The 14995-nt window shown below is 36.8% G+C and overlaps 1 protein-coding gene across 1 annotated transcript in view; it reads left to right on the top strand.

Annotated features, from left to right (window-relative positions):
• Positions 1-11741, top strand: part of LOC139719416 (glutamyl aminopeptidase-like) — a 33336-nt gene extending 21595 nt beyond the window's left edge. Inside the window, exons 13-22 of the mRNA XM_071630832.1 lie at positions 849-934; positions 1939-2069; positions 3643-3698; positions 5002-5149; positions 6073-6146; positions 7088-7189; positions 7908-8078; positions 9394-9537; positions 10771-10852; positions 11592-11741. Coding sequence (XP_071486933.1) covers positions 849-934; positions 1939-2069; positions 3643-3698; positions 5002-5149; positions 6073-6146; positions 7088-7189; positions 7908-8078; positions 9394-9537; positions 10771-10852; positions 11592-11741 — 1144 coding nt within the window. The remainder of the gene's footprint in view (positions 1-848; positions 935-1938; positions 2070-3642; positions 3699-5001; positions 5150-6072; positions 6147-7087; positions 7190-7907; positions 8079-9393; positions 9538-10770; positions 10853-11591) is intronic.
• The last annotated feature ends 3254 nt before the right edge of the window (positions 11742-14995 follow it).

Genomic DNA, 14995 nt, shown 5'->3' with positions numbered 1-14995 from the left:
ATAGCCCATTGCTAGAGTACGGTAAAGAGGGCATCGGATCATTAAGCAGAATTGTGCTTATTAGTTTAGTGATAACGGGATTTATTACTATCAGGGCCCTGTTTCATAAGATGGTTCGTAAAGTCACACGCAATTTTACAACCGATTTTAAATATTCCAAGCCAAGTGGGTTTCCTAATCATTATAAGTAGCTGTACATGTACATGTAGTTGAAATTTGCAGATGATAACGATTATTACATGTTTAACACATATTTTTTTCAACATAAAATTGTATTTTGCCCCCATGTAGATGAAATATTGACATGCAGTCGTACTTTGTTCAAACATAAGGGGGAAATGGGTACACATATTGGCAATCCATATTTCAGTCGTTCGTAAAGTCATTCGTAACTTTACGCACAGCTTTATGAAACGAGGCCCTGGTCATCTTGGAATAAGTCTTTATGACTGGAGCAAGACAAGAACTCAGAGTATAAACGGGGGGGGGGGCATTTCATGTAAGGAGTTTGGTCGGATGTTTTTCTGGCAAACTGTTACAGGCTACTGAAGTCCTTGCATCTGATAGGCTGAGAGCAAATTTGTCCGACAACTTTGTCGGACAAAATACTTCATGAAATGCCCCCAGAAGTGGAGCAATTCCATTGCACTAACCCTCTTTGAGTTAGTCTTACCTAGGCTGACAGACTGACAAAAATGTTGAAGTTAAAAATCTTGAACTGAAGGGCAGGAAAGTTTCAATGCACTTTCATTTTAATTCTGTCACGAGGCATCTGATGTGAATATCATGATTTCTTGGTTTCAGTCCGAGTTTTCATACAGTGCTATATCTTATTCTTTCGACTACAGCTACAGATGGGAAATCCCATTGTATCATAAATTCGAGAACGATGCTACCGAGAGGAGAGAATGGATGCTATACGATGGAGGAGACTGTAAGTAATATCAAGAGCAGTATTGAACTCCATTTCCAACGACATTATTTCGATAGTCACAAGAGTCACAGCATATGATAGGTTGTTCTTCCGTTCACTATATTTGCCTTTCTTGCAAAGTTGTACTAATTCTTTGTCAATAACATTATGCAAATAATTCACTGTTTTTGCCTTTTGTTGATTAAAAATGGAATGACATGAAATATGAGTTCAGTCATAGATAAAGTATAAGTATGTGATGAAGAGCTTTATGAGGCATGGACACACACTGCCGTGAAAAGAGAAAGTACTTTTTACACAAGAGCTAAGAAATTGAATCTGGTTTGAATGAATCAAAGATGAGAGTGGGTGTGAAGAAGCCTCTAAATGGTCAAGGTCTCCTATCGGACGAAGTTTGACAGTTTTGGTTGTATAGAAACATATATTAATATGCCTGAGAAAGATTACTTAAGAGTAGGTTTGGGGTTTCCTGGAAAGTAAGAAAATTTTCTCCCCCCCCCCCTCCCACAAAAAATAAAAGGAATCTAGATTGGTAGGGAGTGTGTGTGTGTGTGTGTGTGTGTGTGTGTGCGCGTGTGTGTGTGTGTGTGTGTGTGTGTGACTGTAGGTTGTTATATCATTTTAGGGAACCATGAGAGTTCTTTTAGTTAAGTATTAATATTCAGCATAAATATCGGTGGGGGGTCTTCTTCTTCTTTTTCTTCAGCGGGCCCTGCACAAGATTTTGGTACTAAAGTACGGCCGAAAAGTGGATAAATATCACATGATTTGATCCCTATAAGAAGAGAAATACAGAAAAATCGAATTTTTATTTTTTTATTGAAAATGATCGTTACAAAGGGAGAGCTGAGGACACATGTGAAGCGGCGCTTTATCATCAAACAGGTCCACGTCGTCCGCGGGGAAAGACAAAGTTTCCCATAATAAGAACTGTTCAAGAGATAATATTTCGTTTATTCCTATAAAAGTATTAATCTTGATGTACTATTTCTTTAATTACACAGTTGATTACCAGAAGACTGGAAGCGAAGGGAATTGGTTGGTAGTCAACACGGGTCGTATGGGATATTACCGTGTCAACTATGACACAGCCACATGGAACTCCCTCAGCCAGCAGCTAGAGCAGTTAAACACCGCCAATCCGGTAAACACACTACGCGAAAGTCGTTGTTCAACAATGTGGTCAAATAATTTTATGTACTGCACTACAGCTAGATTCTCAACATTCCGTAAATATCAATTAAAAAAATCAAACGCATTTTCATACATGAATGATTTAGTGATTCAGCATTTCCCACGCAGCCCATGTGTCCACAGAAGGCAAGTTTCAATAGTCAATAGTTCGTGATCTAATGTGATTTAGGAAATAATCCCGATTGTCTTTGGCAGACAAGACATCACATTGAATAAAGTAGTAATTTACTGGTTGCTTTATATAATCTGTCGTGAAGTCATTGTTGAAAGACAACATGTCTGTTGTATCATCGTGGACTGATTCATGATACGCATTAATGACATTTTACTCAGATAAAATGTTACATCATATCACACATATTATGTTCTGATCTTTCTATATTGAATTGAATATACCGAGTTACTTGACTCACAAACATTGTGGGTTTCTTTTTTTTTTTTCTGTCCCGTGCAGCCCCGTGATAGAGCTCGCACAAAACGCATGTTAGAAATGTTGTCCCAGTAAAATCCGGAGTGATACAGTCACGCAACCTTGTAGGCCCTGTTAGTTTCGTCTTGTCATTTATATACCAAACATGTGATTATATCTAGAATCACGTCGACCGTTATCCATTTAAATTGTAAATACAACCTTTATTGGCGTGTGGCAGTCAAAGAGGCAATGAATGGTCTAATGCTGCATTCAATATTGCCGCTAGTGATCACAGTCATGTAGGGTAGGTTACATAATTCCGAAGGACAAATAATGCTAACGCCCTATAGCTTTCTACAGTGGGAAAGATGTTAAATGCGATATAACATCATCTTCATGTTCACTTGAATGATTAGGCTGAAACCAAACGAACGAATGAAATGGTGGCGAGTTTGTTACAGTTGGATCTGAAATAAAAAGACTTGTGGAGTTTTGGAATTCACATGTTTCATAAACATCGATATTGGAAACCGTCATATACGGAAATTGGCGGAGTTGATGGTGTCATCAGTTAGTCTCCCATTGAGCTGGTCATACTAGTAAACGTTTTCTAGATTTCGGCATTATTTACATAGAGTCAACAAGAATAAGTTGTATCCTTCACATCGACTGATTGTACATAGCTATAGGCCTCCAGGCAGTTGTAAAATAATAGATCAAAACAACGTTTTTAATATTAGTTTGTGTAGAAAGCACAGAGAAAGATGGGAGGGGATGATACCATCACTTGCCTCGTCTTATTTATTACTTCTAGGAGAATATATGTGAAAGTTGGGATTCTAAAATGTTATTCACATCCGATTTTTTTTTGTATTTTTTTGTGTATTTATTTATTTACCACTTGTGGGATGGACAGCCCTTTCAGCAAATTGCTGTTTTTCGAAGGGGTCCAACACGGCTTAGATACACGGCTACCATAGTCCATGCTGTTCATTGGAGTTTGCTCTATTTATCGAAGTCAACATAAACATTATTGAGGAATTGCAGTTCTTCCACTCTTGAGGCTTAGATAATGTAAGTCCATTTTTATTTCTCCACAAAGGATATCATGTCAGTTGAACGAGCTGGTCTTATCGATGATGCCTTCAACTTAGCAAGGTGAGATATCCAAGTATATTCTTCGAAAGCGTAGATTACAGCCTCTGAGTCTAGATTCCTAATCAGAAGATGGGGCGATAACACTTTGCTTGTTTTGGGTTAAACCATTGTCAATGAGACTTATATGACAGACCGATTGTTTAGTTTTAGTTTTGCACCCAACACAAAGAAAAATTGTTGCAAAATCAAATGTCCGATATAGCATCTAGTAAGGTCTAACTTGAACCATTTTCCATACTTAATGTGTAGGCCGAAATGAATGCATAAAGATTTCCTATAGAGTTGAATCATTGTAATTTACAGACGCAGTTTTTGCAATATAAGATTTCGTTGTTATTTTTTTGTTGTTGTTTTCTGCTAACGTTAAGAAAATATTCTTTTTTCCTCATCTTACAGAGATACACACCAAAAACACTTCAAATAAAAGTAGGAGTCATTTCATGTTTGATGTGATTATGATTTGACTTGGACTGAAAGAATAGGTGCCATATCCATCATAAAGAGATAGTCGGAAAGAGAAACAGGCAGACAAACAAACCCGCGCGCACTATACTCACCTAAAAGGGAAAATCCAGTCCAAAAATAAGTTAGTCTGATAAAAACGAGTAAAATCTTACGAGTTCAACAGTAAAAATTTGACTGAAATCGGATGAAAAATAAGGAAGTAATAAGTTTTTAAAGTTTTGCTAATTTCTGCAAAACATTTCTTGTACAGTGGATATGAATATGCACATGAGTGAGCTGACCATGTCATAACCTCAAAATTTTCCAGTGATCATGTACTAAATATGACGAAAATTCAATGTTTCTGTTATTTCAGTGTGAAGCATGATGTTATTCCCTGTTGAATAACTTCAGAATAGTGATCGGTTAGATATATCAGGATTTGAGCCTCGGGCATAATTGTGTTTGAATGAAAAAAGCTGGAAATTTCATATTTTATGTACAAACAGTATGACAAGTTGTTAGGGCATGACATGCTTAGTCTGACATTTGCATATTCCTAATGACCGTTCAGGAACTGCTTCCTCAAATATTAGCTAAACTTCAAAATGTCATAACTTCCTTATTTTTCATCCGATTTCGATCAAAATTTTAACGCTGAACTCGTAATATTTTACTCTTTCTTATCAGACTAACGTATATTTGGACTGGACTTTTCCCCTTTAAAAGTTATAGATGCTTTGATTGCTGACGGACAGACAGATAGATAGGTCGGAGTATACACTAGACATGTAATAATCCAACCCTAAAGCTCTGATTGTCTTCCTTATTTTCCTCAACATTATTGAACGCTGAAAAGGGCAAACCTCTTGGAGTACAATATACCTCTTGACATGACCAAGTACCTGACACGCGAGCAGGAGTTTGTACCGTGGGACACAGCTAGGGACAGTCTTCTGTGGATGGGGGAGCTAATGCGATTCAATCCGGGCTACGGTCTCTACAGGGTAAGTGCATCCCATTGCCTGATGGGATGAAATCAATTTGGGCGAAAAACTGCAGGAGGAATTGGAAATGGCAATCGGGCAAGCTAATAATGTGTTTTCGATTTAAACCAAAAATGACTGGGCTATTTTGATGCCTAGCAAGACTTTTTTTTTTTTTTTTGGGGGGGGGGGTAATCCTTGATGTAATCCACAGAACTGAAAAGGGAATAGTTAATTGAATCTGTAGGTCTTGGTGCTATTTTTACAATTCTTGTTTACTGTACATCCAAAAAAAAAAAAATGGTTGTATTAAAATTTTTCTTATATATTTTATTGCTTTAGAATTTCTTACGTATTTCATTGTTGTCAATTTTTTATTTTTATTTTTTTGGTTTTTTCGACGGAAATCTTCGGCGACACTATTCTGATCATAGAGAACACGAAATGAATTTATTTTGATCAATAAAAGTAAAAATTTATGCATTTATGAAGTTTGGCTAGAACAGAACTTGCATTGGATTTGTACATGAAATCACAATTTTAGGTCTGAAACGCACTTACAAAATATTGCATAACTTCGGAACCGCTCACCCGGGGGTCGCGAATTTGGTCTCGGTATTTGCGCAAGAGTTAAAAGAAAAAAGTCATGTAACATCGCGGCCCGAGCTTTTTGCGTTACGGATTTATCGTGAAAAATGACGAGGGAGAGGGGGCTCAATCATCCTCAACCCCCAGGCTTTTGAGGGTTAAGTACATGTTATAGTGATATTCCCTTAAAGTGGTGGGAATAATAACCGTAGAAATATCACACAGAATAGTCAGGCCAGTAGTAGAGCAAATAGCACGAGTCAAGTAAGCAAATATATCATAATTTCACGAATACTTCTATTATCATTTTAAGAAGGATAAATATTCACATTCAAATATTCTTCCATCTCTACAAGGACTACATTGAGAACCTAACGAGAGGTGTATTTGAGGATCTAGGCTGGACTGACACGGGCTCTCATCTGGATAGGTAAGAGAAAACACAACAGGATCTCATCTCCACAGTAGGGCAGGGGCGGATCCAGGAATTCTGTAAAGGGGGGGGGGTACAACTAATATTTCTGTTGCCACTTCCGGGTTTCATTTCATTTTTTTCTTTTTATTTCTTTTGTTTTTAATGATAAATAAAGGGGGCGTGCGCCTCTTGCGCTCCCCTTTAGATCCGCCACTGGTAGGGGATTATCGTATGATGTAATCAGGGAGAAACAATTAGTGATGTATGACATGGGAACCCCCCCCCCTCTCTCTCTCTCTCTCTCAAAGTCAAGAATGATCGAAGCAATTATGAAACCAGCGAAGTAAAGTCGGTCGTGAGGATTTAATGTCCTATATGATTTCATCCAGCCTCTTTAAAAAGAATGTACAAATTCAGCATTATTCAATTTCGAGTTTTGTCACACACCAGATAAGTTTAATTTTGCGAATACCTCATGCTTTTTCATAGCACCTCAAACTCATAAGTTCATGATATCAAGCTATTGATTTTGAAATACATCGCAATGATTATGAATTTATAAGCTTTTTGTAACACTCTATTTGTCATTATGAAAATCAATCCCAAAAAAACTGTAGTGTTAGCTGAAAAATCTTACGTGTTTTTTTTTCTTTTATGTTTGAAATTACCCTCTTCAGTGAATACTAAAGCTAATTCAAACAAGAAAGTTGAAAATATAAGGAAGTACTAGTGATTAGGGAGATGATGCAACGGAAAGTCGTGTGACTTCACGTTTCTGTTTTCACCTCTGGCATTTCTGTATTTGTGAGTAGTAAGTTTCTGGCTACCACCCGAGATATATAGCTGGTTGCATAATGATAATGAATTGAATATCAACATCACGATAATATGGTGTGAGCCCATTTCTCTTCTCGCAGTGATTGTCAAATCAAGGTTATGTTGTCGTTGTCTTGCAGGTTCCTTCGATCTGACATTATCGACTTGGCATGTAAACATGGAAATCGGGAATGCATCGACCAGGCAGTCAGCCTTTTTAATGACTATCTGAATGGCTCATAGTAAGTGGATCATTCGTGCTTTTGTCTCATAATTCACGGAGAGTAAATACAATATCAACTTGGTTTCAGTTCCAGTATAACTGACCATTCATTTTCTCAAAATTTCGTCTTCAGGTATCAAATCAACAGCCTTCATAGATACTGACTCGTAGCAGAAAGTGTCAAGCCTCAATCTTCTCATGACTTCTTCATCTTTAGTGCATCGTTCCATCAGCATCTTTGTATTTTATAAACCTCGTAATTTCAGTAGATAACAAGAACAAACTCATCCGACATTTTATTTATGTTTAGATTACGCAGTCGAACTTCGAGCTGAAACTTTTCAGGTTTCAACAATCAAGGAAAATGTATACGTTTTGTTAACAGAGGATGGTGTTGCCTGCTCTGCATGGTAAAACTGTTGTCCGTCGGTGAGATATGCAAATTCAAAGTTCGACTGTATTTTCTACATGAACGAAAGCAAACATTAGACCATTTATTACGTAAAGGCATAACAAACTGTCTTGATGGTTGGTCAAGATCTTTGTATATAGGTGCAGTTATTATGTTGTCATTACTAATGTACTGATATTTGTTTCAACGATTTAATAGCAACTGATAATTAAATTTCGAATTCTTTGTCTATACAAAAGCTGTATTACTATCGTGTATCTCAAAATGTTGGAAGAGATTACTGGATATAAAACAAATTTTTATTTTTTGTTTCGTTGTCTTCCAGCGTGTCGCCAAACCTTCGTTCCGACGTGTTTGAATTTGGCATGCAGAAAATCGGCGGCCAGGAGGAGTGGAATAAACTGAGGCTGCGATACCTGCAGGAGGACGTATCTTCTGAGAGAACGAGACTTCTCTATGCCATGGCTCAGACTAGGATCCCCTGGATCCTGTCCAAGTAAGTCAGACCAGGGATTTATCACTTGGTCTACTCCCGCTCGCTCTGCATAATAGCCATTTACGTAGTCTCAACCCACATGGTCTCACTCCGTTTCGTCTACAACCAGCTCGTCTAACGACCATTATATAGTCCAATGGTTTATTGCTTCTAAGCCTCATTACCAGTTGATCTACTTACAGATTGACTGTGCCCATTTCGTCTCAGTGACCCAAAGTTTATTAGGCGAAAAAATGGGAAAAATCCAGGAGACAAAATTGCAGTTGGACCATCTGGTCATAAGACGAAACGATAATTAGCCAAACTGGGCATTAGACCAAGTAAGGATTAGAGCAAACGGCATTCGACGATGTTGATAGTATACTAAATGAGTTTAGACGTAGTAATGTTAGACGAACTGGAAAGTAGAGCATCTGATATTAGACCAAGTGGCAATAAACCAGCTAGACCATGTCCAACTCCCATACCCTACCGTACCTTTGAAGCAAAAGTAGCCAAAATCTTACACAAAAGCCGAAACAGAAATCAAGCACATTACATGCACGTACGAACATACTTTGGCACGCTTTTCCCTTTCCGTTTCGTACATGATTATACAAAGACGTATTTTTTATGTGCATATGCATGTGTGTGTACTCACAGAGCTCATTTTGTTGCCTTTCTTCTGTCCCAAGCGTGCCTCAGTTTATATACAAGAGAATGCAATGGCTCACACACAATGCTAATCAGATAGCCAGCCCAGAAGTGAGCCATATCTAGAGGGACCGGTGTATATCCTTTAATTGGAAATCAAATCATCAGTTATTGACAGGTCCATGTATCTAGCGGGTCAAACTTATACAATCTGGGTAGACCCATTGCTCTGTATTCCGTGTATTTCTACCACTCATGTTATAACCTCATAGCCTTATTTCTGTTCTTAGTACTCTTTTGCATCGAACGATTTACCTAGGATTTTTTTTACCTGTTCAAATAGTCAAACGGTACGATATATTCCAAATGACATTCAGATTTATGTTAATATACTAAAGCTCATTTTCAGCGTCTACCTATAAAATACAAGAAAACACAATTTATTGTAAGTTATACCAAGGGGTTAAACTGAGTCCTGCGAGAGTTACCAGAGCTGTAAACTCTTCTTCATTCATGTTGAAGCTTTTTCCTGCTCTCAGTTTGTGTCACTTCTAGATCTTACGTGCAAAACCATGAATCCATCTCGACAACGTTTGCTAGAACATCCACACCCCAAATAGCAATACCAAAGAGCAAAATTAAGTATCAAGTTGAAGAAAGCACACATTTGCTCCCCCTTTAGCTACCTCGATACACTCCTGTCTGAGGACAGCTTCGTGAGAGACCAGGATTTCTTCAGCGTAATTGGTTATGTGGGCGACAACCCCGTCGGAAACCCTATCGCGTGGGACTGGGTCAGGAAAAACTGGCCGATCCTAGTGGAAAGGTGAGTTTTAGCCATTAAAAAAAAGGCAGATTTTCAGCAATAATCTATCATTTACAAGAGGGTCTATTATGCTTATAAGTACGGAAATTGGATATCTTCTTGTAACATGCTGTTGTTTCTTTTGCAGAGGAAATTTCGTATTTCCGTAGATTCCATGACACATAGTAACATGAAAACATTGTACTGAAAATGAATGATTTACTATCAGATTTTTTCAATGAGTCCTAATTTCAGGCATCTATTTCCAAGCGATTTATCAGAGAGGCAACACTGAAACAAAAGGAGAGAGACAGAGAGAGAGAAAAAAAACCCAAAGAGACAGAGACAGAGGACAGAGAGAGGAAACAGTTTACATTTGATATTGTTTGAACAAAAAGCAAAAGTAGATAGAAAGAGACATATTATAGAAAATGAAAGAAAAAAGAGAAGTTGTTATGCCCTCAGAATTCTTTGTGGTGGTTGTCACTCCCGATGTCATACAGACTAAGGCTGTTTTTTGATATTTATTTGATGTTCGTATTTGTGTTTGCTTCAAGCCATTTCATCTTCTTGTACAATATTCGTCATTGTTATTTGATGATTTTGGTAATACTTTTTTATTACATCGGTATTTGTATATGGAAAAACAAATGAAATAAAATGAAATGTTGAAAAAAAAAACTTTTTTCTGAATACGTAATCAAGTTATAAGGTCAGCAGGACGCTTTTCTAACAGGTTTCATCCCAACATGTTGTTTGTTTATGCAAATTATGTCCGACATTTGCAAAGAAACCTGTCAAAACAAGGCAAAATTAAAAAAATCGAAATGACCACATTTGCTGGGTCTTTAATCAGTGAAAAAAAAAAGATGTGTGTAGATATATTAAAAAAATAGTAGGAAAGGTAGATCATACAATGCATCTAACATGTGACATTCAAAATAAAAAGTGCATATTTGCCAAAGAAGCTATATCAGCCAGAGAAATAAAAAAGAAAGACGTGCTTTTAATTGTTCTGACGTGGTCTTAAACATACATAAAACTCAACAGTCAGACCTTAATTTTCAAGATTGATTTTGCAACATCCGAGAATTGCATAAAGTGCAGTAGGCGCATACATAAAAAGAGGTGTTCATTGTGACAGCGATATCCAATTTAAATCATATCAGTGTTCACAATGACTTTAATAGGTCAAGGAGAAGAGATTAAACGTGATTTTGTCATGTCATTGACCAATAATGTCTCATGCTTCAGGTTTACTGTGAGCGACAGATATTTGGGTCGCGTAGTTCCAGGCCTTACCGAGTTCTACTCCACAGAGCTCCAACTTCAGGAGGTATGTGCTTTTTCTAATTCTTGAGGGTATATTCGCACCCACGCATTATAGGAATAGATTTAAGGACATTGAAAAGAATTCATCAAATTGGATTACAATCTGTTTTATCATCATCAAAACTGGCTCCATGACATTTTTTCCTGTGACCATTGCTCCCTTTAAATATCTGCACGCTAACCCAAACATAAATTCTACTCACAAACATTGCCCTAACCCTAATCCTAATCATATCAAACTAGATCTAAAAACCTATCACAACCCCTGACCCTAATTTCTTGGAGAATATATGACCTGAGCAATATTGTCGCAGGAGCAAATTTTGTGTCACCATCAATACTCTCAACTATGTATCAATATTTAACTATCAGTACTAAAGTACTCGCATAACGTCTTAATTAAGTCACTCAAGTACAGGGTACAGCAAAATGAAACCTATAGGTTCATAATTACATGTTACATAACATAATTACATGCAATCCGAGATGGTAATCTTTAAAGGTGATTTATGAAATACTTTTGTATTCATGACCTCTGTAAGAGCTTGTTTAGGGTAACACGTCTACGATAGAGTTGTTTGAATTGCTGAGACTTGCTTCTAATGGCATATAACTTAACCTTCTCTCAAGCCAAGTTGAACTTCATCTTGTAATTTTCAACAGGTCCAAGGTTCTTAAACAGTACAGAGCTTAAATTCCATATCTTAACAAAACTGATTTTTTGCTTGCTTAAATTGCTGTAGATGCTGGATTTCTTCGCCGAGTATCCAGATGGAGGAGCGGGAGCGCGAGGTAGACAGCAGGCCATAGAAAAGGTTCGGGGAAACATCAACTGGGTTGAGCGTAATGCCGACGTCGTGTACGAGTGGTTGCAGCAGAATGCGGCAGCGTAGCTTCCTCATTCCGTATTTGCACTGAAACAACTATCGGTCCCCCCCCCCCCCCCCACACACACACACGCAAATTCTACTCACTAGAACACTTTACAACTGTGTACCTATCTTTGAAGTTTTCCTCAGATTCCACTAAGTTTAATCTTTGTATTGTCTTAATTATCTTCTAAAGTAATACATGTAGTTGGTTTGCCAATGGAAAATAGGTATGCCATATCCTATCCTTAAAGGGTAAAATGAAACTTCATCCATCCCAGACCATTATGTTCGAATTTGTCTTGCAGAGTTTACATTTGAGTTACAACTCCATCTAATATCTTACAAAGATTATACAACATCTCCAGACGCCAGGAATGTTACGTCTAGTGCCATATTTAATGTTGCCCTAATAACATGAAATGTATACGACTGCAATAAAGTAGTGTCTCCAAGTGTACACAAAATAACTGAAAAAAAAGATAAATCACATTTCATGTTTTCACTCTGAGTAATGAACGTAATCATGACTTAATATCACTCTTTTTGAAATAAGGGAGTACATCATTGTAGGCTTATTAAAGAAGTATCCCGGCCGAGAACTGCCTGAAGATTCATATAACCATCTGTAACGAATAGGTGAAGGACAGTATATTGTGACGTCCCTTGAATGTGAAGGCCTGCTACGCAGTGTGACGATCTCTGATCCATGTTCTTGGCAAGCTGAGCCACATAAACAGAAAAATTAAAAGCGTGAAAGGCATGCTGAAATGAATATTTTTGTCATCTTTTGAGAATATTGGAGAGCAAACTGCGACTTTCTCAATATGAAAAAAGAAAGAGTGACAAATCATTGTATCTGTACATTGGTTGATTGCCTTACTAGCAGAGTAAGTTACATAAGTAAAGTTAACATGTCTCATATCTTGTAAGAAAACACAGTAGCACTTACAAGGTTCATGTCATATGATGCTGGTTGTACTGAACAGATTTAAACAAAAGATTAGAGAAGGATTTCATTGTAATATTGATTAGGTTTGAATTCCATTTCAATTGCGTTTGCATGCATAGACAACAATGAGCATATATACCATGCGATGTGCATATGTGTTTCCAATGTACTTATAATGCCTATGCCAGCATTAAACATGACGATTAAAAAAAGCACACAGGTACATGTGATGTTACATCCAAACATTTGAAATAATAAAATCACAATGCAGGCGAACACAATCTTCACCCCACCCCCATTTCGTTCAACAAGTGACATCGATTTCACGCTCGCGTATAACGACAAATCGAATTGATAAATCTGAGAATAATGAATCATAACTCATACACATGATCATTATTTTTCATTGATCGTGTACCAAAATATGGCGAAAATGCGATCGATTTTACTGTTCTTAAAGTATAAAACACTATGTTGTTCGTGGGCATACCTGAGTTTGATTTAAAAATGAAGTCACTGTTTGCATAAAATAAATTGAATGGCTTGATCGATTCATCCACTGATTGCCGCATAGTTTTCATGTCTGCTCTCTCGTGGTGTGATAAAATGAACGTTTTTGCACATGTATACGGGTGAAATGATTCGCTGCTTGATTCAGCGATTTCTCAGGTCATTTGATTCATCAAACAAAACCATGATTACTACATTTTACACTTTCTCCATTTAATGAATTATGCCTCATTTAAAAGATAACACCGACAAGGACATTGAAGGAAACTGACTAGTTAATTACTTTTCTGATGTAGTATAACATAGATGGAAGTTTGAAATGTACTTGATCTGCTGTGCATTTGGAAGGCGAAGGAGAAGATTAAATTTCATGCACACTTATTAACACTCAATTTATTCATTTTAGTCAGGCCGGATGACGAGACTCGTAATGGAAGACATACTGCCTGTATGGGATTTGGGGTCGATCTCACAGAGAAACGCCACTCCATGGCGATATTCAGTTTGACAGTGCCAAATTGACAAACAAGAAATGTTTAACAAAGTCGAACCAATAAGAAACAAAGACGAGAAATGTGAAATTCTGTCTTATATCATTATAAGTATAGCATTTTATATAGGTAGTTGTGTCTTTCCGTCTTTTTATATATATGATCTATTGGGATGCAAATTTAAAGGGGAAGGCTAGTAACTGATCAGTGGGAATCAGTGGAAATGCTGGGAGATGATTGTTCCAATCCTTATGGGATTCATTCAAGAGTTCATTGTATATCTATTGTTGCGTGAAAATGATTTGCTTCAGAATGGTCTCATATTCAAGTAATGTGCAGTTTAATGCTTCCAGGTTAGCGTCCCTGGTCAGTGACGGAGCATTAATCTGCACATTACTTGAATATGAGACCGTTCTGAAGCAAATAATTTTCACACAACAATACATATACAATGAACTCTTGAATGAATCCCATAAGGATTGGAACAATCATCTCCCAGCATTTCCACTGATTCCCACTGATCAGTTACTAGCCTTCCCCTTTAACACAATTTTCACAGTCTCATATTGTACTTAGAATCAATCTAATACACGTAATTGCAATATCTAAGCGAAGACGAAAAACCACTATCTGGGAAGATACAACTATCCATAAAGTGCAGAATTTGGCAAGAAAACGAAAAATAAATATTTGTCAAATCGAAATCAAATGCAAATTCAAATTAAAGATTCGTTGTTTCTTTTTCTTTTTTTTTAAACAGTTCTCAAATAGTTGGTAATTATACAAGGGTATGAATGACCACATGCCTGACCGAATTTTATCATATTACAATTTTCTATTAATCATGTACAAAAAAAAAATAAATTTTGCTGAATAGAAGTGTGAAATAACAGGTTATTCGTTGCTAACTTCGAAGTAGTAACCAGTCCGATATATATATATATATATATATATATATATATATATAAGCATTTCTAAAGGGGCCAATTGCATTTGAGCAAATATAGAAATCAAGATTTTATGAACAAATAAACCCCACAAACTAATTTCTGCAAATCAATGTTTGATAATCATATTTCTCTTATATAGGTATTGTAATCATCATATATTAATCAGTAAAATATATTTGATATCATAATCTATATGATTATAGTCTGATTAATTATCCTTAAAATGACACCTCACTTGCTAGGATTGGGTGTTTCTGGAATGCGCAATTGATGATGTACAGTTTACCATGGAAAGGACCACTATATACCAGAATAAACAATGCTGAATAGCACACACTTTCAAAAACTTCAATTTCTGTAACATTTAATTATTGT

The sequence above is a fragment of the Diadema antillarum genome, unplaced genomic scaffold, assembly GCF_040938485.1.
Source record: "Diadema antillarum isolate AM-2024a unplaced genomic scaffold, OU_Dant_1.0 scf00000110, whole genome shotgun sequence".
NCBI classification, from domain to species: Eukaryota; Metazoa; Echinodermata; class Echinoidea; order Diadematoida; family Diadematidae; genus Diadema; species Diadema antillarum.
Note: the sequence above shows the minus strand (reverse complement) of the source record. Positions and strands in the feature narration are given on the sequence as shown.